This window comes from Salvia miltiorrhiza, unplaced genomic scaffold (assembly GCF_028751815.1).
Source record: "Salvia miltiorrhiza cultivar Shanhuang (shh) unplaced genomic scaffold, IMPLAD_Smil_shh original_scaffold_275_2, whole genome shotgun sequence".
In the NCBI taxonomy this organism is placed as follows: domain Eukaryota; kingdom Viridiplantae; phylum Streptophyta; class Magnoliopsida; order Lamiales; family Lamiaceae; genus Salvia; species Salvia miltiorrhiza.
Window position 1 is genome coordinate 100,781 of NW_026651517.1, and position 21,052 is coordinate 121,832.

Genomic DNA, 21,052 nt, shown 5'->3' on the forward strand with positions numbered 1-21,052 from the left:
ATCCAAAATAAAATAAAGTAAAATGGTCTTTTTAGCACTTATGGCACTATTAGTGCCATACGTGCCAAACATGCAGAACAAATATAGAAACAACAGCATCATCTAAACCCTAAATGGAACATTTAAACCCTAAATGAATAATCTAAACCCTAAATGGAATATCTAAACCCTAGGGGAAGTGTTTAAAAAGTTCCTTTTGGCTTGGGGGTGGGTGGGGTCGGGGGTCTGGGGGGGAGGGTAGACAGGGCAGAGGGAGTAAAAAAAAAATTCGTTGGCACTTATGGCACTAATAGTGCCATAAGTGCCTAACCCGACCCGCGTGCCTGATCCTACCCGGCACGCGACCCGCGCTCCTGACCCTACTCAGTCCGCCCAATTAGGGGTATATTAGGCATATTGCCTAATTAATGGCCATAATTTGTGTTTTTTCAATTAGTGGCCAAATATTGTGTTTGCATGTTCAATGTGGCCATTTGACACCATTGTTTCTATATATATATATATATATATATATATATATATATATATATATATATGGGATGGCTAGAATAAAAACACTCTTAAGTGTATAAAATATAAATGATTTTCAGCCCTTAGATCATCAAGATCTACGGTTGATTCGTAACCCTGTTGGATGAATTTGTGGTCCAGGGTTCGAATCCCAAAGGTAGCAAAAAATTATTTTTCATAATTCGTAACTATGTTTGATGAATTCGTAACCTTGTTGGATAAAATTCGTACATTAAAAGACGTTTATATTTATATTTTAAGAAGTGTTTTTACCGTAGCCCTCCCATATATATATATTCATACAAAAACTATATTCATTAAAGTAAAATATAAAAGACACTTGGTTAATTGATATTGTAAGGAAGTACTTCATTCGTTCCATAACAAGCGTCTATTTTTTTCAATATGAGAATTTAGGTGAGAATGATTAAAGAGTAAAAAGATAGCGAAGCCCACTTTTATTTTGTGAGAGGAAAAAATTTTAGGTGAATATGAAAAGGTAAAAAGATAAAATATGGTGTAACTCATTTTAAAAAAGTAAACATATACTCCCTCCGTCCACGAAATATTGCCCTACTTACCCATTTTTCCTTGTCCACAAAGTAATGCCCTACTCTGCTTTTTGTACCACTACACCCTTTCTTCTTTCATTTATTTACCATCAATTGTCACTAATGGACCCACCATACAACAACTTATTTCATTTTTATATTCTACTTTATTACACTTTATTACTAGTGGACCCACCACACAACACCTTTAACACTTTAGTCAACTACCTTTATCACTTTAGTCAACTACCCTTATATTTCACTTACAACCACTTTATCAGCTTTCTTAAAACCTGTGCCGAACAGTAAATGGGGCAATACTTTGTGGACGGAGGGAGTACTATGAAACAATCCAAAAAAGAAATATAGACACGGAGAGAGTACGTGGTAACATATATAGTTTACAATTTGTATGGTTCTTAGAAAATGGCTATATTTTACTTTTTTAGGGGGGCTACATTTTACTTTTGTTATGGCAAATAGCCTATAATTAAAGTTTCATGTTATAAACATAAGACGTTGACGGGCTGATCAACATTACTCGCCAATCATGTGCAGCGCTAGCTGTTGCTTGTTAAGGCTATGTTCAGTTCCGAGATCTTAAGAGTAGCATAGCATAGGCATCTCAGTTCTTACATTTATAATAATATCCCATGTTAATAATAGTGTAACCACATGCAATAGTTATTAATCCAACAACCCTTTTTTCGGTCAACCCTTAAATTTAAAATAAAACTTTAGAAACATGCACGAACTTCCTCTGACCTAGCAAAAATGTAATGTAATCTTTTAAAATGAGGATTTTCGAATAAGATGTGAGATTTTTAAATAAAATCTCAAAATAGCAAAAATTAGGGATTGAACTATTTATTTTATCATTAACTTGCATAATGTAATGTTGATATTGATTTTAAATTTTAGTAATTTATAGAGTGGTTCTGGCTGAAAGCCTGAAAATATCTCTACATAGATATCTCCACATGTGTACTTAAATATAACAAACCCGAGTGGGTTTTCACAAAGTAGACAGCATCATTGTGTGTCGTACTTTGTCCTTAATAATTTTTTCAATCATGGATGTCTCATTACAGAGTATTTTGGTTTTCGGTTAGCAAAGTTTTGGTGAAACCATTATTGTCCGATCCTTGTGAATATTTATTGTTTTTGCACCGCGCACCACATGGTCCCTTGTGCCTCATCATAAATCTCACTTAATTCATTTTCTCTCTCATCTCTCTCTCTCCCCCTCTTCTGTTTGCGAGAAACAGATATGTGGGATCGCTGCAAAGCATTATGAGAGCCCGAAACTTGGATCTGCTGAATGTATGGGCCCTCGCATTGGCCCTCCTTATTCGGGCCGGATCGTTCGGGCTCAACACTGACGGCGTGCTCTTGCTGTCGTTCAAATACAGCATCACAGCCGATCCATTCCAAGCTCTGCGGAGCTGGAATGCCAACGACGACACGCCGTGCTCGTGGAACGGCGTCACCTGCGGAGCTCCGGGCTCCGGCGAGGCCTATTTCCGTGTTACGGGCCTATCCCTCCCCGATTCCGGCCTCCGCGGCTCCCTCCCCGCCACTCTCGGCATGATCGACCACCTCCAAAACATCAATCTCTCCAACAATTCCATCAACGGTTCCATCCCTTCCACTTTGTTCTCTGTTTCGGAGCTCGAATTTTTTGACTTGTCCAGCAATTTTCTCTCCGGCACCCTGCCGGAGCCCCTCGGAGAGCTTCGGAATCTCCGGCTTCTCAATCTCTCCGACAATGCTCTGGTAGGAAAACTGCCCCTCAATCTGACCGCGACTCCGAATTTAACAGCCGTTTCTTTGAAGAATAACTACTTTTTCGGCCCCATTCCTGGGAAGATCGAGTCAATTCAAGTCTTAGATCTGTCTTCCAACTTGATCAACGGATCTCTGCCGCCGGACTTGGGCGGCCCTAGTCTTTCTTATCTGAACGTTTCATATAACAGGCTCTCAGGCAATATCCCGCCGGAATTCGCTACCCAAATTCCGCCCAACGCAACCGTGGATCTCTCACACAACAACCTCTCAGGCCCGGTTCCGGCGTCTGATCTTTTCCTCCACCAAGCAGCGGACTCACTCTCCGGAAACCCTGAATTATGCGGGGAGCCGCTTCAAAACCCGTGCCCTGCTCCATCTCCCGACGTAAATGGAATTCCGCCGGCCGATTCTCCTCCGGCAATCGCCGCCATTCCGAAAACCATAGCCTCCAATCCGTCGACGGGAGGCGTCGCTTCACGAGGGAAAAAGACTGGTTTGAGGAGGGGAACGATCGTCGCAATAGTCCTGGGAGACGTCGCCGGAATCGCAATCCTCGCAATCATCTTCCTCTACGTGTTGTACGCGAGGAAGCGAAGAAGAAGGAAAGCAAAAGAAAATGCGATCAAAAGGGAAGCAGAAAGCGCCAAGGAGTTCGACTGGGCGTCGTCGGAGTCAGCCCCGGCGCAACAACAGAGGTGGCTGGGAACGTGGACTTGCTTGAAAAAGCCACGACATGCCGCCGCCGATGAAGATAAGGATTCAAGCTCGAACTCATCCACAGACTCCTCCGAGAAAGAAGAAGGCGCCCCAGACGAGAGGGGGGCGCTGGTGACGGTGGACGGCGAGAAGGAGCTGGAGGTGGAGACGCTGCTGAAGGCGTCGGCCTACATCCTCGGGGCGTCGGGCTCGAGCATAATGTACAAGGCCGTGCTCGGAGACGGCACCACACTCGCCGTCAGGCGCGTCGGGGAAAGCGGGGTCGAACGGTTCAAGGATTTCGAGAATCAAGTTCGAGTGATAGCCAAATTGGTGCACCCGAATTTGGTCAGGATTCGAGGCTTCTATTGGGGCGCCGACGAGAAGCTTGTGATCTACGATTATCTGCCTAATGGTAGCCTTGCCAATGCCCGTCACAGTAAGTCCCTCTTAATTTACAGTAACTAAAATTATTCAGCTCTCCATAATTTTCTTGGTTATGTGATTATGCATTGTCACCATCGAGATTCTATTATTTGGATTCGCTCCACATAAAAACATTTAGCTATAACGGTCCCGATTGCTTGATTTGTCCAATTTATTACAGTCTGCTCACTAACCTACAAATCGAAACAGATTCCATCGCCATTTTTTATTTGGGATCCTATCTCTATCCTACTTTTAGTCTCCCACTTTTGATCCCTTTTTACATTCTTTTAGTTTCTTTCCCACTTTTTCCTTCAGTTTTAGCTTTGTGTGCTATAGTATAATTTTGTTCTTTGTTAATTAATTAGAATTGTTTGTACCATATTAGGTTAGATAATTTGTTAACATTTAATTTAAATTTTTTACTATTATAATTTATTATTTCATAAATAGCTAGTATATTTTTTTTTGACATTTACTTTAAACGATAAAAATTACTAATTACTATTGTATCATAGTAATTTCTAACAAATTCTCTAAATACTAGAAAATTGTTGGGACATAGCATGCGTAATCCATTTTTCAGTAGTCGGAAAGTCAAGTCTCTGCTAATGTGCGCGGGCCGGCGGAAGACTGGGAGTTTAGACTGTGGAGCAGTTATAACTAAAACCAACCTAATTTTGTTTTAAATAATTGCAAGTCAAATTTCAAAACCTGGCTCACTGCGCATGGTAGCTATGTGTGTGCACCGGTAATTAATAACCATATCATGTGTAGTCATCTGCACGGAAAGTGACAAGCCCTTTTTGTTGCTAAGCTGCTCTTTTTCTTTTTTTTTGGTTGTGTGTGGTGACTTTCAGGAAAAGCTGGATGCTCGCCTTGTCCTTTACCATGGGAAATGCGGCTCAGGATAGCAAAAGGCGTGGCACGTGGGCTATCTTACATCCACGAAAAGAAGCACGTACATGGAAACCTCAAGCCCAGTAACATTCTTCTGGGCGCAGACATGGAGCCCAAGATAGGAGATATTGGGCTAGAAAGGCTGGTGGCGGGCGATATCGGCGGCTCAAAGGCCGGCGGGTCGGCACGGAACCTCGGCAGCAAGAGATCGACCGCGTCGCGCGAGAGCTTCCAAGATCTGGCTACACCGAGCCCTAGCTCGAGCGCGATAGGCCTCTCGCCTTACCACGCGCCCGAATCCCTTAGGAGCCTCAAGCCCCATCCGAAGTGGGACGTGTTCTCGTTCGGCGTGGTGTTGCTCGAGCTGTTGACCGGAAAAGTCATCGTGTCCGATGAAATGGGACCCGGACTAGCGTTATTCGGATCTTCCACGTCAGCAGAGGACTACGACAAGGGCAAAGTTTTGAGAGCGGCTGACGTGGCGATCCGTGCGGAGATGGAGGGGAAGGAGGATGCCTTGTTGGTTTTGCTGAGATTAGGGTATAGTTGCATATCACCTGTGCCACAAAAGAGACCATCAATGAAAGAGGCTCTTCAAACACTTGACAAGTTTCCAATTTCTTCATTTTCTTGATCCACGAACCCTAATTGTGTAGAGATTTTTGTATCTATGATTCTAGACTAACATGTTTATTTTGTCCTACCATCACAAATTAACACACGAGTTTGTCTTGTTTCACAGAAACTCCAAGAAATATATATTTGTATACTTATATTTGGAAAGTTATACTCACTGCCGCGCGTACTCAGCTTGCTAATATTTTATGGGCAATTTGATACTTTTAAAAACATAAATGAATTACGTAACAAGTACTTAGAGGCAATTCTAGGTCCTGTGTAGGGTGATCGACATTATAGGAGTCCGAAAAATAGGAGCCTCCAAAAATATATAAATTCATATATTTATTAATGTATATAATTGTTCAAACCCCTTATAATTGTTGAGTCCTCTCTTACTTTCTCATGACCCGGGATCAACACGCTTTAGCAGCATTTTTAGGATCCAAATATTTTGGGATTTTTTTTTTAATTTATTTATAGAATAATAAAATTGTTTTCCCTCAAACTCAATCCTTCGTGCCTAAGCTTCTCTCTTTACATTGTCAATTATTTTTGCTTAGGGTAGAGCCCAAATATTTTTCAATTAGTGGCTTGGGCCCAAATGATTTGAACACAACACATTGCATTTTATTCAAAAAGGATCCTTCACGGCCAGCTAGTATGAGACCTCGTGCTTTCTTAATCATATTCCATCTGATGCTGCGGACACTTGGCCAACAAATGATTGAATACTCATAAAAGGTTTCCAAGCTTTCCATCTAAACATTCTGATAATTTTTTACATGTCTAATTTTGTAAGAGTTAATTGTTAAAACACGATCATATCTTTCGATGTTTTCAGAAAAATGATAATATGTTACAGAATTTGAAAATAAGGAATATAACTTTTGTTTTTTATATTTACACTTTTATTTCAGGCCCAAAATTAATTATTTGGGCTTTTGGTGACACCTAATGCTCGTTGCTGATGTGGCCGTGCCATGTCACCCGTCGAGCAAAAAAACTTCTTCCTTTTTTTGTATTATCGGTTTTTTAGCACTTTTCAGCCTAAAAACATAAATAAAATTTTGCTTTTTTAAAAATTACACATTTAAAAAAATATTTTTTACACTTAGTATTTATAAAAAAAAAAGTAATTATTTAACACATAAATTATGTTAAATTGTCTCAACAATAATACAAAGAAATATGTTCAAATAATATTCGTATTTCAATATAGTGCACATCCTCTTCTTATATATTTATTTATCTTTATTTTAGTTAAATTAAATTTTAATGGGTTAATTGCACCAAATATCACCAACTTTGCCCGAATTCCATTTTCCCCATAATTTTAAAAAATTCTATTTTTTATCACAGATTGAATTAGTTGTTCATTTTTCCCACGATTTTTTCCCCTCTCAGATCGGAGTTGACGTGGCGCTAATGTGGCTCGCCAGCACACGTCACACACGTTCCACTCCGGCGATTGAAAAAGTTGTGTTTTTTTTTATTACACCAAATATCATGAACTTTGTCCGAATTTCATTTTCCCATAATTTTTCATTTTTTTTTCATTCTTCACTCGGACAATTGGTGGTTTGCGATGATTTGCGGGGACAATCCGATTCTGTATTTTTGAGTTTGGGGGCGAAGGACGGCGGAGCTTCGGCGATTTCAGCCGTCGGCGGCGGAGTTGGCCGTCGCGGGTGGGTGGCAAGAATGAAAACCAAAAAATAAGAGAACACACATAGTAATCGAAATCAGAAACAAAAAATAATTCATCGAAGGGAAAAAAGATATAAAAGAGAGAAAGAGTACAGTGCAGGAGGGGAAAAGAGGCGAAGAAGTCGCGTCGAAGGAACGCGCCGCTGCCGCTGGAGTGTAAAAACCGAGGGCAGAGGGGCTCTGATGCCGCGAAGCAGCCGCCGATGGAGGAAGTGTCGCCGCACCGCTGCCGGAGGAAGTCCCACCCACTGGAGGAAGTCAGCACCGCTGGAAAGAAAGGGTCGTCGAGTCGCCGCCGCTGCCGCCTTAAATTTCTGAGGGAGAGAATGAGAGGGAGATGGAACGGGAGGGAGAAACCGCAAGAGAGAGAGAGAATTAATGAATTGATATATATTCCACATCAATGTTAGGTGTAAATTTAAATCCAAATCAGCGTCACGTCAACTTTTCGGTTACCGGAGCTGAAAATTGTGGGAAAAATTAACGACTAATTCAATCTGTGATAAAAAGTGAAATTTTTTAAAATCATGGGGAAAATGGTATTCAGGCAAAGTTGGTGATATTTGGTGCAATTAACCCAATTTTAATTAAATTTTTATTTCTGCCTAAAATGTGTTAAAAAATCGATAATACAAAAAAGAAAAAAAAAATGCCAAAAAAGTGACATGGCACGACCACGTCAGCAATAGGCTTTAAGTGCCATCGAAAGCCCAAATAATTGATTTTGGGCCAGAAATAGAAGTGTCAATGTAAAAAATAGAAGTTATAGTCCTCATTTTCAAATTTCATACAAATAGTCCTCTTTTAAAAAACACTCAAAGTTATGGTCTTATTTTAAAAAAATAATTATAAACCCTAATTGGATGAATGAACCCTTGTTAATTATCTTTTTATAATATTAAAGCATAATAAATTAACATTAAAAAAATATAATTAAAAATTATAATAAATTAAGAGTGGTACACACAAAATAATGGGACAGAGGATCCCACGTGTCCTCCATAAACCATACCGAGCTTTTGACGGACTACATTTCATTTTTGGTAAACCACATACAACAATTCCCATCCATCCAAACTCAAATCAGTTTTCTCCCCCAAAACCACCTCCACACCCACCAACTTCGCCCTTCTACGACGGCGGCGCGTGTTATGGACGTGCCCTCGTGAGAGGATCCGGAGATGGGTCAAGCCACCTCCACCCACGGCCATAACCCGGGCGAGCCGTCCGCCGACAACCAAGAACAAGACTTCACCTCCGCTATCCCCGACGGATGTCTAGCCTTGATCTTCCAACGCCTGAGCTACGATGACAGGAACAACTGCCTATTGGTCTGCCGCCGCTGGCTTGTGGTGGAGGGCCAGAACCGTCGCCGCCTCGCCCTCAACGCCTCCAGCCGCGTCACCATCCGCCTCCCCGCAATCCTCACCCGCTTCGACTCCATCACCGAGCTCGCCCTCCATTGCAACCGCAACTCCGTCAGCATAAACGACCACGCGCTGATCCTCATCTCCCAACGCTGCCACAACCTCGCCCGCCTCAAGCTCCGCCGCTGCCGCGAGGTCTCCGGCGTCGGCATTCTCGCCCTGGCTCAGAACTGCAAATCATTGCGCAAATTCTCATGCACATCGTGCACCTTCGGAGATAAAGGTGTAAAGATTAACATGAAAATTTTAATTCACAATTTATACGTGCCGCAATATTATTTGCTAAATATTTTAATTGTCTACATAAGGCATGGCTTCGCTTCTAAACAATTGCTCTTCGCTTCAAGAGCTCTCCGTCAAGCGCCTCCGCGGCATCAAAGATGGCGAGCCAATCAGCCCCGGTGTCGCTGCCTCAAGTCTTAGGTCAGCTTTTTTTCTTTTTTCTAAGTTATAATTCTCACACACCCTACTGGTTGGAAGAAAATAATCTTAATTACTAATTACCTAAGCTGCGTTTCTTCATCTTAGGTCAATAAAGCTTAAAAAGCTATACAACGGCCACTGCTTCTGCTCCTTGGTTACCGAATCCAAGAACCTAACGACGTTGAAGATCTTGAGCTGCACGGGAAATTGGGACGGACTACTCCACGACGTTGCGAGGCGAAACAATTTCTTGAAGGAGATTCATCTGGAGAAGGTGCAGGTGAGTGATGTCGGGCTAACGGCCGTTTCCAAATGCTCGAATTTGGAGGTGTTTCACTTGGCTAGAGCTCCGGATTTCTCCAACCAAGGGATTTCCACCATTGCTAACAAGTGCAAGCTTTTGAGGAAGCTCCACATCGACGGCTGCAGGTAGGGGCAGATGCAGAAAATTTTCATGATAAGAGCTATGATTTTTAGATTTTTATTTTGAGATTGTTAAAAGACTGTTTCCTACTACACAGTCTCATAATAGAGGCTTTTGCACAAAACATTTCACCAAAAACCAATAATTTAACCATTTTATAAAAGATATATTGTTCGTGGAGCTTACTATGTCTGGCATTGGGTGCAGGAGTAACCGGATAGGCGATTCGGGGCTGATGGCGATAGCGGAGAGCAGTGGTAACCTAGTGGAGCTGGTGCTGGTCGGGGTGGAGCCGAGCTCCGAGTGTTTGACGGCGATCGGCTCCAACTGTCGGAAGCTGGAGACGGTGGCGCTGTGCTCGAGCAAGACCATCGGCGATCGTGAGATCTCGTGCATGGCGGCACGCTGCACGGCGCTGAGGAAGCTGCGCATAAAGCGGTGCCGCGTGACGGATTCGGGGATCAAGGCGGTGGCCTACGGGTGTCCGAGTTTGGTGAGGATTGAGGTGGACAAGTGTAGAGGGGTGTCGAGAGGAGTGGTGGAGTTGCTTAGGGAGAGGAGGGCGTCGTTGGTTGTGGATTTGTACGTTGATGAGGCTCATGCTAAACTCATCCGCGCCAAAGTTTTGGCAATCCTTTTCGTATTCACATTCTATGTCATTCTATTGTTGAGAAATTATCTCTTCTGAACGTGTTTCTGAATTCATTTATATTTCTGCTTCGTCTTCTATATCTAGAACTAGAACTAGAACTAGAAGGAAGTAATAGACTTGAATTTTGTGCCTTAAAGTTTCCAACAAAATATATAGATATGGGAAGTACATCTTTAAATGCACCTAGTCACTGTTTCACTATAAAGTTTTTTATAGTTTTTTTTTTTTTTCATTTAATTTTAACTTATTATGTTTTAGTATAGTTTTAAAATAAATAACTCTGGTACTTTAATTTAATTAAGGTTTATAATTATTTTTTAATATTTTATTTTCTATATTTTAAATTGATAATTGATTATTAGAGTTAATTAATCTAAAGTTAGGATGTATATATTCTCTTTGTTCCACAAGAGCGTGCATCATTTTATGTGGCATGGATTTTAATAAATGTTAGGGGAGTTTTGTTATGAGTGGAGGAATTGATCCACTTTTATTGTAATGTTATGATAGTGAGATAAAAACTGGCTTGTGGTGCAGTAATGTCCAAAAATGGAGTAATTCTTTGATGAGTACATGATATGAAGTTAGGCATGATTGCAAATGAAGTTGAAGAATTGTCGATGCAAGAGCCTCACAACTTTCACTACAACAATACTCACGATCACCGACGGACTTTTTCATCGGTATCATCGCAAATTTTGTCGGTATAGTAAACCATCGACAGCCAAACGACGGTTGTGGTCCAACGTCGTCAACAGTGTCGGTAAACAGTGCACCAACGAAACTGTATTGTCGTCGGTGAATACCAACAGATTTAGCGATGGAAGATTGGTCGGTAACATCGTGGCGATGCCGTCACCGTCGCCGGTAAGTACCGATGGAATTAGTCTGTCGGTGATGAGCTTGACCGGGACGTGACTGGAGAAATTCTATTTCTCACCGACGAAATATATTCGTCAGTATATTTCTACAAAAAAAAAACAATTTTGTTTATTTTTTTCGTTATCCTTGGTTATCAACTACCTGTGCAATTACAACCAAACACACACTCAAACTTCAACAATTCAGTTTTTAATGTCATTCAATATAGACTAAAATTCAATAAATAAACATTACAAGTATTTTACAAAAGTTCCAACATACAAGTATCTTACAAAGTTCCAACTATCTGGGCTAGTGTTCTCTTTCTCTTCCCTTGAAGTGTTTCTTGTGAAACTTTGTGAATTGTGATGAGGCACCATGAAGTTTATTGATTTACTTGATCATATTTTGAAACTACCAGTTTGTACACCAGTTTGTATTAATCGTGTGACCTATATCCATTATATGCTAACAAGAAAGCCATATGTTACTCTAAGTACGTGAAAGAATCTAATTGATCATATTTTGAAACTACCCTTTGTTGAGTTTATTTAAAAATCACCTTTTGCTTTATCTTGTCTTGAACAGTTTGTATTACAATCACCGTATACTTTCAGTTAATTAAGCTGTAAAAACTGGTTCCAGTAAAATAATGAATAATAAAATGCTAAACTGGTATACCAGTTGCTTGTGGTTGATTAATATTGTGTTGCAGCACCATCCATTTTGAGCTTAAATAAAGTGTGAGCTAAATTTATATATGAAGTTTTCAGTTCTATTACAACGAAAAAGAGATTGATTATCTATTAGCTATAACCTTTTTTTTTCCTATTACTTTGAATTTAGGCCAAGGAAAATATCACTATGGATAGTGGATGTATATCTTCTCGTCGTTTGAGTTTTGAAGATATCAATGAAATGAATAATGATAGTGATATCAATGATGTGGTTGATGACAATAATACAAATCAGCCAGTCAATTTTATGAGTTTGAACAATGAGGAAGATAACCCAAAGATTGGTATGTCCTTTGACACTGGAGATGATGCTCATGAGTTTTACTTGAAGTATTCAAAACGTATGGGTTTTAGTATAAAAGGAGCAAAAGCCACAATGACAAATCCATTTAAGTTGTGGCGTAAGAGTGTTTCGCTGCACTAGTTGAATGACTAGTAATTAGACTGGTTAAATCATTGGTCCGATTATGGAAATACGTTATGATTGTAATACTTATGCTCTTTCATTAATTTGTTGTAATGCTCATTGAGCTTCAAATGGATATTCTTTAGTTCTACACATCTATTGGAAACACATTTATTTTTTTGGGGAACACTTATATTTTTCAAAGAGCTAGTTGGCTTTCCTGCAATTTTTAGTTGCAGTTTCCAAACATGCTCAAATGCTAGTTTTTAGCCTTCTTTGTTAATAATCAACTAACAGGATATTAGAAGATGATTAATATATGCGAAGTTTTGTGAAGTTTCATATTAGCCATTGTTGCAGATTAGTTCACTCCTTGATGAATGGAATGGATTTCTTATGATTTTTAAACTATTTAAGGCATGATTATTAAATAAAAAATGGCTTTCTTTGTCTCTTTTTCTTTGTTCTTCTTGTTCCTTTTGTTATTCCAATTTATAGATACCAATTACCTTTCTTTGTTTGAGAAACTGTATAGGTGACCCAAAGAATGATTTGTCACATGCTATTATGATGATCAGCAAACATTGTTTCTAATTACAATCTTTTTATCGCATTCTCAACAATCTTTTCTTTTTTTGATGAATCGATGATGTTGCCTTTATTAGCCAATTAAAGTTCAATTTCCAACCAATGTCTTTGCACATTGTGGTATCTACTTATTTTTCACAGAAAGGAAGAAGGAAAAAAGAAATAGAAACTAAAGAGAAAAATCTTTGTAAATTTCTTTTTCAGATATATGATGAGAAGAAGGAAGAAAAATATTTATACCATATCAGAGTTAAATGTTAGAGTATAAGGCAAAAATAATGTATTGTAGGTATCATTTTCCTTTTTTCTTTGTTACATTCATATGTGCTCATCATGTCAACTTCATCATCCATAAATCGTCTCATGTATTATTTCACTTCAGTAAATGCATTAATTTGAATGCACAATCCACAACTACTAAAAGTTTTCTATACAAAAATGTTCCTCAACCAGCTTGGAGCTATGAGTTTCACCGTAATAAAATCTACCAAATTATCGTCTTGAACAAGATTATGAGGGCATAGAGAAGAATTTGCAGTCTATGCAAATAATTGGATCAGAAATATCCTGAAAGTAGGAACACTTTTACCATGGACAGATGATATCAATTTCTTCACCTTTCACCTTTCCTCTTAGGTCCATGTTATTCAGATATCTCTCATGATCACCTCCAAAAAATGGCAGCACCTTGACCACCAATTTCTGGAACAAGTTTTGTTTGAAGTCCTCTTTAAATTTATATCCTCAAAATCCACAAGGTTACCCGTCAGATCCAGCAGAGTCCTTCATTCTTGCAGTGTTCAAGAATTTGAGAGGACTTATCTTTTCCAGACACTATGCCAGATTCGCTCATAGATAACGGATTTTATCCGTTATCTATGTGCGAAAACATCCGTAATGTATAATGGTGTAATGTATGTGGATTTCATACGTAACGGAGATTTAAGCGTTATCTATTCTATTATACATAACGGTTTTCCATAAATATATAACGCTTGATAATCTGTTATCTAAATAATTATACATAACGGTTCCAACCCGTCATGAAAGTTAAATTTCCCCGTTATGTATACATATATACATAACGATTGTTTATATATAAGTAACAGATTATATCCGTTATCTATAGTATTATACATAACGTTTCAAACCGTCATGAAAGTTTAATATTCACTGTTATGTACACACCTATACATAACGGTTTTTTAATGTTAATAACAGTAATTAGATTTCTATTTCTCCGTTATCTATTAATTTATACATAACAGTATAAATGATAAAACCACAATAATAATCTTATATATCATCCAAAATATTTAATTTTATATTATTATCATAAAAAAGAATTCATACAAGATTTGAATATAATCAAAATTCAACAACTGCTCTATCTATACTATTATGCCTTACAAAAATACTAAACATATTAAATATGCAACTAGCTAGCCATCTGGTACAACTTTTCTTGTGAATTCACAAGCCTCTTCATCTCAACGTACGGCTCATTTAATCCACCACAAACCTGCCACAAAATCATACAAAGAGCCAACCAAGAATCACAATGTAGAGCATCATGATAAACACTTAAAAAGCATATCAAAGTGATTGGTAAAATGGAGAAAACCTATCAAGTTACTAAGCACTAAAAACTTCTCCATTTCACATTTTTTAAGAAATATTACTAAAATTGGTATAATAGATACCAATTTCTTGGTTTCAAAATAATAATAATAATAGATACCAATTTCTTAGAATAAAGGCTCGAGTTGATTGAAGAGAGCCAGTGTCCAATAAATAAAGGAAATTAAGAAAGGTTGAAGACATCAAATCGCTCATTACAACTAAGATGTGGTTCCTGCATCCAACATGATCGATCATATGGTGATTTAGGCTCTTGTAGTAATTTTCAATAAGGCATTGGCATTGGTGCATTCGTACGTACCTGTCTCAGTCCAACACCGCTCCCCCCTGTCAAGAGCATTGTGAGTAGTGTAGTGACAGCACCCCCTCCGGCAACTAGATCCTCGCTAGTCTGCCGGATGGTAGACCTCATCGCATTCAAGATGCTCCCATAGGTAGCTCCCTGCCCTTTCTCTATTGCTTGGATGAATGCAAAGGTCATTGCCCCTGCAGACGTCACCTTAGATAGAGCCTGCTCAGTTCCCAATTTCGCATCAGTTTATTATCTTATCAATTAACTGGAACTGGAAGAAGATTCTAATACAGAAAAGAAGTCGAGTTTGTGCAAAGTTTACAGCGGTATCAACAGAAGTTTGATTATCGTCACAACCATTGAAGGATATGGCTTCTCCCCCGCTCGTGCCCTTCCAAGCGCCTGATGGAGGACGATGGTCTTTCCATGCGTACCTTCCACTTCTGCAGAGAGAGAGAGAGATGTGGTAAGTATATATCCTTTTCTACTTGCTATGTATATAGTCAGAAACAAACTTTTTATGTCAGAAACAAACAACTAACCCAACCAGAGCAACCATAAATAAATAACAGAAATTAGAGTTATATGGGTTGACTTTGGCCTATTTTGGCTAGCCACAAAATCCTGAAATGTCATTTGCATATGAACGAGAACTATATGTGTTGAATGCCCAAGTATTTAGAATTCATACTGCCATTAATTACAAGTAATTATATTTTCTCCTTCGCATCAGGTGTTAGCAATGCATTACATAACTTTCCTCTTCCATAACCTGTTACCAATTTTCAAAAGTGAAATAATCAACCAGCTTCGCACCTGTGTTACTTAAATGCAGCCAATAGTTCTTACTTGAAAATCACAGAAAATAAGAACTGAAACTAATTACCTAAAAAGCTTAGCAGGGGTCTTCTCTGGTATGATATCATCTTCAGTAGCAACCTTCTTACCAATTGGAGCAAACCCACCAAAGAGTACCCAGAATTCACCAGAAGCTGTCTCAGCTTGCAATTTCCCATCATCTGAAGTTTGTAATGGCATTTGCAAGCTATTAACAATTAAATAAAGAGAAAGCTGTAGAAAAACAACAGACTTACATACAGAGCAACAAGAAACAGAAGATGCTAAATATTATGACGATCAAAGGAAACTCATACTAATCAAAATCAAGAACAGATGGAAAGATATATAAAATGAAACAAAGAATATGTAGAGAGAGAGAAAAACAAATTCAATACTCAACAAGCAAGCTAGCTCTTATGTCACAATAACCATTTTTATATATATACACATATATCTACAATCTCTCTCTCTCTCTCTCTCTCTCTCTCTCCCATAAACAAATTTCAAGAGGGTAAGACAAAATATAATACAAATTAAACTTAAAGAGTTTTAAGAGCAGTGGTCCAACTGTGGTGGAGTACATGCATAATGTAGAACTAAGCGGATAGAGTTGCAGATTGATAAAGGAAACTCGGAATATTCCAACAGCTAAACTTTTCCCTTTTCTCACTTTTGTGTTTAAACTAGCTTCACTAATTTAATTTCTTTCTTGATTTATATAGAAGTAAGAAGCTGTCACCAAGCTGATTACTCAAAGGGACTGCACTACCTCATCCTCACAGAATTTACAAGTTCAAATCTGAAATATATGAAAAAATATGCCAGTTTTAGCCAAATATATCTGAGGTTGAGCAGTATATTATTAAGATGAATATGTTTAGAAATGAAGAGTCAAAGGAATCTGGACTTAATGACTATTCCAAGGACAGAGATAGTCGTTTCTGAAATAGTGACAAATCACTTAGCACCTCAGTTCCACAAACATAGTAAATAGTAAAAAAACACAAATACACATATAAATATATGCATATAGATAAAGAGATAGCAGATGAGAAATGAAGAATGAACCTTTCAACTGGAACTTGAATTTCAAGTTGCTCACCACCACTAGCAGCCTGAACAGTGCTGAATCCTCGAGCAACAAGTGAGGGTAAACCTCCAGCATCAGCCTAACAATACACGATCAGTTTCAAATTTAGGTCTTAGAGCACAGGAATACAAGACATGATTTCATTGTGAGCATCCACCATGCCTAATATTCAATTAAGTAAAGCTTACCACCTAAGAAAACTGTCATAACAATTTGGACCCGGAGCAATCAAGAATTCAGAATCCCCCCGCGAATTCAATAACTACAGTGCAAGAAGCAATTGTATTAAATCGGACTACAAGAATCAATCAACTGCAACACCCCGTTCTTCGAAGAAACGAACTAGAACTTACTAAGTATGCATAACTTACAAAATTGCTCGAGAATTTCAAAATTCGAACCCAGAGTAGAGAAGTGCAGAGTTCAGGACTTACTGGAGTTGGAGAGTAGAGAGAGATAGGGAGAGAACTGTCGTTACCGGTGCAATTTAGAACCCTAGAAAGATAAAGTTGTGCCCAATTTGTGCATATTATCTGAGAGAGAGAGGGTCGCCGCCATTAAAATCGGAGATTTCACTGCGAGGGAGGTGACTACCGGTGGAAGCGGTGGCGGTGGCGACAAACGACCTAGGGTTCTGGATTTGGGGAAAAAAGAGAGGAGCGCGAGATAGGTCGTGAGGGGAAAGTTGGCTTTCCTGAGAGGCTTCGATGACAGGCCACCTGCGACAACCTAGGGTTCGAAGCTGGGACTTGGTTCGATCCAGATCGCCGAAGCGTGCGCCGCGCTGGAGTTGGTGAAGGAGGCGTCGATCCCGGTCGCCGAAGTGTGCGCTGCGCTGGAGCATCGGCATGGTTCGAAGTCGGGACTTGGTGAAGAATCGGGGCGAAGAGAGTTGGTATATGGAAGAGGGGTCGATTTGGGGAAGAAGAAGGCGGATGAGGGAGGGGGGGGGGGGGGAGCGGGGGCGAAGAAGAAGGCGGATGGAGAAGAAGAATTGCAGAGGCACTGTTTTTCTTTTAAGTTTTTAGGGAAAGTGGAGGTGTCGAAGCCAATTTGGGGAAGAAGAAGCCAATTTTTTGATTTTTTTTTCTTTTAATTTTTTAAATTCTATTTTTTTAAATTTTTTTATCTAATTTATGTGAATTTTGTGGAATTTAAAAACAAAAGTGTAAATATGTGAATTTTGAATTATATTTTTAATTTTTCAAAGTCTATATTTACAAATAGATTCAGTTTTTAAAATAATCAATTTCTTTTTTATTTTTAAATATAATATAATATAATATAAATTTAAAATATATATATATATATGTTTATACATAACAATTTTCAAAACGATGATACATAACGGTTTAATAAACCGTTATAAATGACAGTCATATATAACGTTTTTCGTAACATCGGAATAATCGTTATAAAAAGATGCTTATAGATAACGGTCGGCTTAACGGTTTTGTAATACCGTTATGTATGTATCTAATAGATAACACACAAATATAACGGAATAACTCAAACCGTTATCTAAGCGTATGGACAACAGTACATAGATAACAGTTTTTTGTCAAAACCGTTATCTATTCTAAAAATGCGCTCATACATAACGGTTTTTTGAAAAAACCGTTATGTATGAGGTGTTATGTATGTGCATTTTTGTAGTAGTGAGAGATAGTGTTTGGACTCCTTGCATAGGTGTGTTGCTTGTCGCCCGTGTCTTTCTCACTGACTATCAACAATTTGGAAGTTCCATCATCTTCGAGAGCAGCAATCTTGGTCAGGGATTCAAACATTTTGACAGCACAATTTTAAGAGGCTGATTGGCTCCGCGTTCTTTAGAAATTGGAATAGACGACTTCTCACCCAATGTAGCAGAAGAAACTATCATAGCATCGTATTCGTGCAGCAGTTTTTAATAGTATCTGCCGCACTCCACAGTTCTTCACCGAGCTCATCTAGTAAATGGCCATCAAGCGACATGGAATACTTATCACACGAGCTAATGTTTAGCAAATACCTCCCGTGTAAAACTAACATTGTAAATCAATAAACTTCACGGTGCTTCATCACAATTCACAACAATCTCTAAATGGACTTTACTTGAAATAATACAATTTAAAGAATAGAAATTTGAAAATATCATGCTACATGATAGATAAGAAATCTTACAAGTGCAATCAATGTTCACGATTTAGATAAATCGATTAGGTGCGGCTCAACCACGATTGAAGAATCGCGTTGCTCGCGTCGCCAAACGTATTGTTTCCCTTGAAAGCAACGCACCGCGCCAAACCACTGCCTCAAGAATACAGAATTCTCTAACAGAATTTTTGTCGAGCAGTTGGCGTTAATTAAAGAGACGAAATAGAAGCAGCAGTGAACAAAGCAAGAAATTTGATACAGAATAGAATCGTAACAGCCCGATTTTCATAAGCTTTTTAATTTAAAATCTTGAAGAACTAATAGACAAAATAAAATTTCTTGACTAACAAAGTTTAAAATAATTTAAAACGAACTTGTTCAAAAACTAATATAGTAAAAATGATAAACTGAAAAGTAACAAGTTCAATTTAAATTTTCATAGAAATACTAAATCTCTAGTCATTCTCGACTTCCATGGCCACCTCGACTCCAGAACTGCAAAACTGAAAAGATAAAGGGTGAACATATTGAAAATATACTCAGTGAGAAATCATGCACATATTCACATACGCTTGAACATGCAAATAATTCACATTGTCATACACATATACTGATAATCTGATGGGCGAACTGAGAGCCCCTGAACATGTATTTCAACATGGCTAATATTCTGAACATGTATTTCTACATGGCTGAACATGTATTTCAACATGGCTGATATTCTGAACATGTATTTCTACATGGCTGAAATTCTGAACATGTATTTCTACATGGCTGAGCAAGTATAATCAAATATGAAATAAGAGCATATAAAAACATACATGAATATAACCACAAGCATATAATCTCTCACCTTAATGTCGTAGACAATAAAATCAAACAAATTCCGAGATGAAAATCTTAAATGCCCCGCACCTAATTCAATAAAAAGAATAATTTTATGAGGGTCTAATTTAAACCTTATTCTGATATCCTATGATCAATCATACGTATACACTTATAAATAAAACGCCTCCATTCAAAATTCCTGGAAGTTTAAACAAAACTTAATAGTTTGTAACAATTCGTAATTAACTAATTTTATAAAGTTTTGGCCTAATTTATCAATCTAATTAAAATATAAAGCACATCCTTATATGTGATAATAAAAAGTCAATATTATTAACTAATCAGACAAGAATAATATATTTTTTTTAAAAATAACTTATTCCTACAGTAAACTAATTTCAATAGCCTTTATATATAGGTGTTGAAACAGGAAGATGGAAATACATGTATAAAATCATGTTTTATTTCAAATTTTAAAATAACTCAAAGCGTACACGTCTGTATATTAAATTTAATCAATTTACTAAATTTGTACAAAGAATTGATCAACTCATTCTATGTTAACGAGCAGTACTTTCATTAATCAAAATAAAAGAAAGTGCTAAATGCCTAAAATTTGATTAACTAAACATACGAAAAAAAAAAAATACTTTGAATACATTGGAACTTGTAAACAAACTCACATGCATAAAGCACTTGATCAAAACTAATTACCTAGAACAATGATGAGGAGTAATATATGCGGAACAGATGAATGACTTTACCAGGGGAATCACGGGGAGCAGCGAGATAGCTTTCATCAGAAGAATCATACTCGCCAGAGGAATCATATTCGCCAGAGGAATAATACTTAATCAGAGGAAAGGTCCTTGCCAGAGGGAAAGTTTGCGCCAGAGGAATCGTCCACCTCACCATTGAATCTACCTTTTTGCCCCTGACCACACGGAGTGCATGTTCTTAGATAGGAGTTTACTATTTTGCCCCCGTCCATGCGAGGAGCGTGTTCGGGGAGCGAAATTACTTTCTTATCCTTAGCTTGTATTCCTCTATAAATACTCGTGCATGCACACATTGTACAGATACGTTATCTTTTATTATCAAGCAGCAACCTTACTCTCGTGCTCTAAAATTCCGATTACTCTCTTTTGTTTTCTCCGATCAAAACTAGGTACAATTCACGATTCCCTAATAATTCACCGATTAAATAGATACCCATCCTTTTATGATTCACCAAACAAAGTAAAGCAAAGAGGAAAAAAATAAATATATGCGAACAATTAGAAGGGAATAATATGTGCACCGATTTTTTTTCTTGCTTCGTTCTGCGTACAGCGTTCGTGTGTTTTTTTAGGGTTTAAAAAAATAGATCTCATATTTATACTAGTTTCTAAAGAGTTCTAGTTCTATTAGGAATCATTAATAATAATAATAATAATAATAATAATAATAATAATAATAATAATAATAATAAAATTAATGGTGCATATCTATATGTATCATGTAATTGT

At 38.0% G+C, this 21,052-nt stretch overlaps 3 protein-coding genes across 7 annotated transcripts; 2 read left to right on the plus strand and 1 right to left on the minus strand.

The window, feature by feature from the left end:
* The first annotated feature begins 2,085 nt into the window (after positions 1-2,085).
* LOC131003852 (probable LRR receptor-like serine/threonine-protein kinase At4g37250) lies at positions 2,086-5,610 on the plus strand. Its single transcript, XM_057930403.1, has 2 exons — positions 2,086-3,984; positions 4,832-5,610. The coding sequence occupies exons 1-2, from the start codon at positions 2,355-2,357 to the stop codon at positions 5,503-5,505; spliced, it is 2,304 nt and encodes a 767-aa protein (XP_057786386.1). The 5' UTR covers positions 2,086-2,354; the 3' UTR covers positions 5,506-5,610.
* Positions 5,611-8,236: 2,626 nt separating this feature from the next.
* LOC131003849 (F-box protein At1g47056-like) lies at positions 8,237-10,193 on the plus strand. The gene is made up of 4 exons (XM_057930399.1): positions 8,237-8,849; positions 8,935-9,049; positions 9,155-9,478; positions 9,681-10,193. The coding sequence occupies exons 1-4, from the start codon at positions 8,381-8,383 to the stop codon at positions 10,159-10,161; spliced, it is 1,389 nt and encodes a 462-aa protein (XP_057786382.1). The 5' UTR covers positions 8,237-8,380; the 3' UTR covers positions 10,162-10,193.
* A 3,820-nt stretch (positions 10,194-14,013) lies between these two features.
* On the minus strand, positions 14,014-17,531 carry LOC131003853 (metacaspase-1-like). Of its 5 annotated transcripts, none has more exons than XM_057930408.1 (7): positions 17,015-17,531; positions 16,772-16,842; positions 16,559-16,659; positions 15,537-15,669; positions 14,973-15,093; positions 14,660-14,869; positions 14,014-14,239 (listed from the first exon to the last, which is right to left on the minus strand). In XM_057930408.1, the coding sequence occupies exons 3-7, from the start codon at positions 16,653-16,655 to the stop codon at positions 14,156-14,158; spliced, it is 645 nt and encodes a 214-aa protein (XP_057786391.1). In that variant the 5' UTR covers positions 16,656-16,659; positions 16,772-16,842; positions 17,015-17,531; the 3' UTR covers positions 14,014-14,155. The 5 variants fall into 5 exon arrangements, with proteins under 5 accessions (XP_057786391.1, XP_057786390.1, XP_057786389.1 ...); XM_057930407.1 differs by having other exon boundaries at positions 16,769-16,842; XM_057930406.1 differs by having other exon boundaries at positions 16,952-17,531.
* Positions 17,532-21,052: the final 3,521 nt, after the last annotated feature.

Coding starts and splice junctions, on each gene's coding strand:
- LOC131003852 (XM_057930403.1), top strand. CDS start 2,355: ATGAGAGCCCGAAACTTGGATCTGCTGAATGTATGGGCCCTCGCATTG. Junction 3,985..4,831: donor CCTTGCCAATGCCCGTCACA/GTAAGTCCCTCT, acceptor GGTGACTTTCAG/GAAAAGCTGGATGCTCGCCT.
- LOC131003849 (XM_057930399.1), top strand. CDS start 8,381: ATGGGTCAAGCCACCTCCACCCACGGCCATAACCCGGGCGAGCCGTCC. Junction 8,850..8,934: donor GTGCACCTTCGGAGATAAAG/GTGTAAAGATTA, acceptor TGTCTACATAAG/GCATGGCTTCGCTTCTAAAC. Junction 9,479..9,680: donor CTCCACATCGACGGCTGCAG/GTAGGGGCAGAT, acceptor CATTGGGTGCAG/GAGTAACCGGATAGGCGATT.
- LOC131003853 (XM_057930408.1), bottom strand. CDS start 16,655: ATGCTGGAGGTTTACCCTCACTTGTTGCTCGAGGATTCAGCACTGTTC. Junction 15,094..15,536: donor ACCCCTGCTAAGCTTTTTAG/GTAATTAGTTTC, acceptor CTCTCTCTGCAG/AAGTGGAAGGTACGCATGGA. Junction 14,240..14,659: donor GCGGTGTTGGACTGAGACAG/GTACGTACGAAT, acceptor ATTTTGTGGCAG/GTTTGTGGTGGATTAAATGA.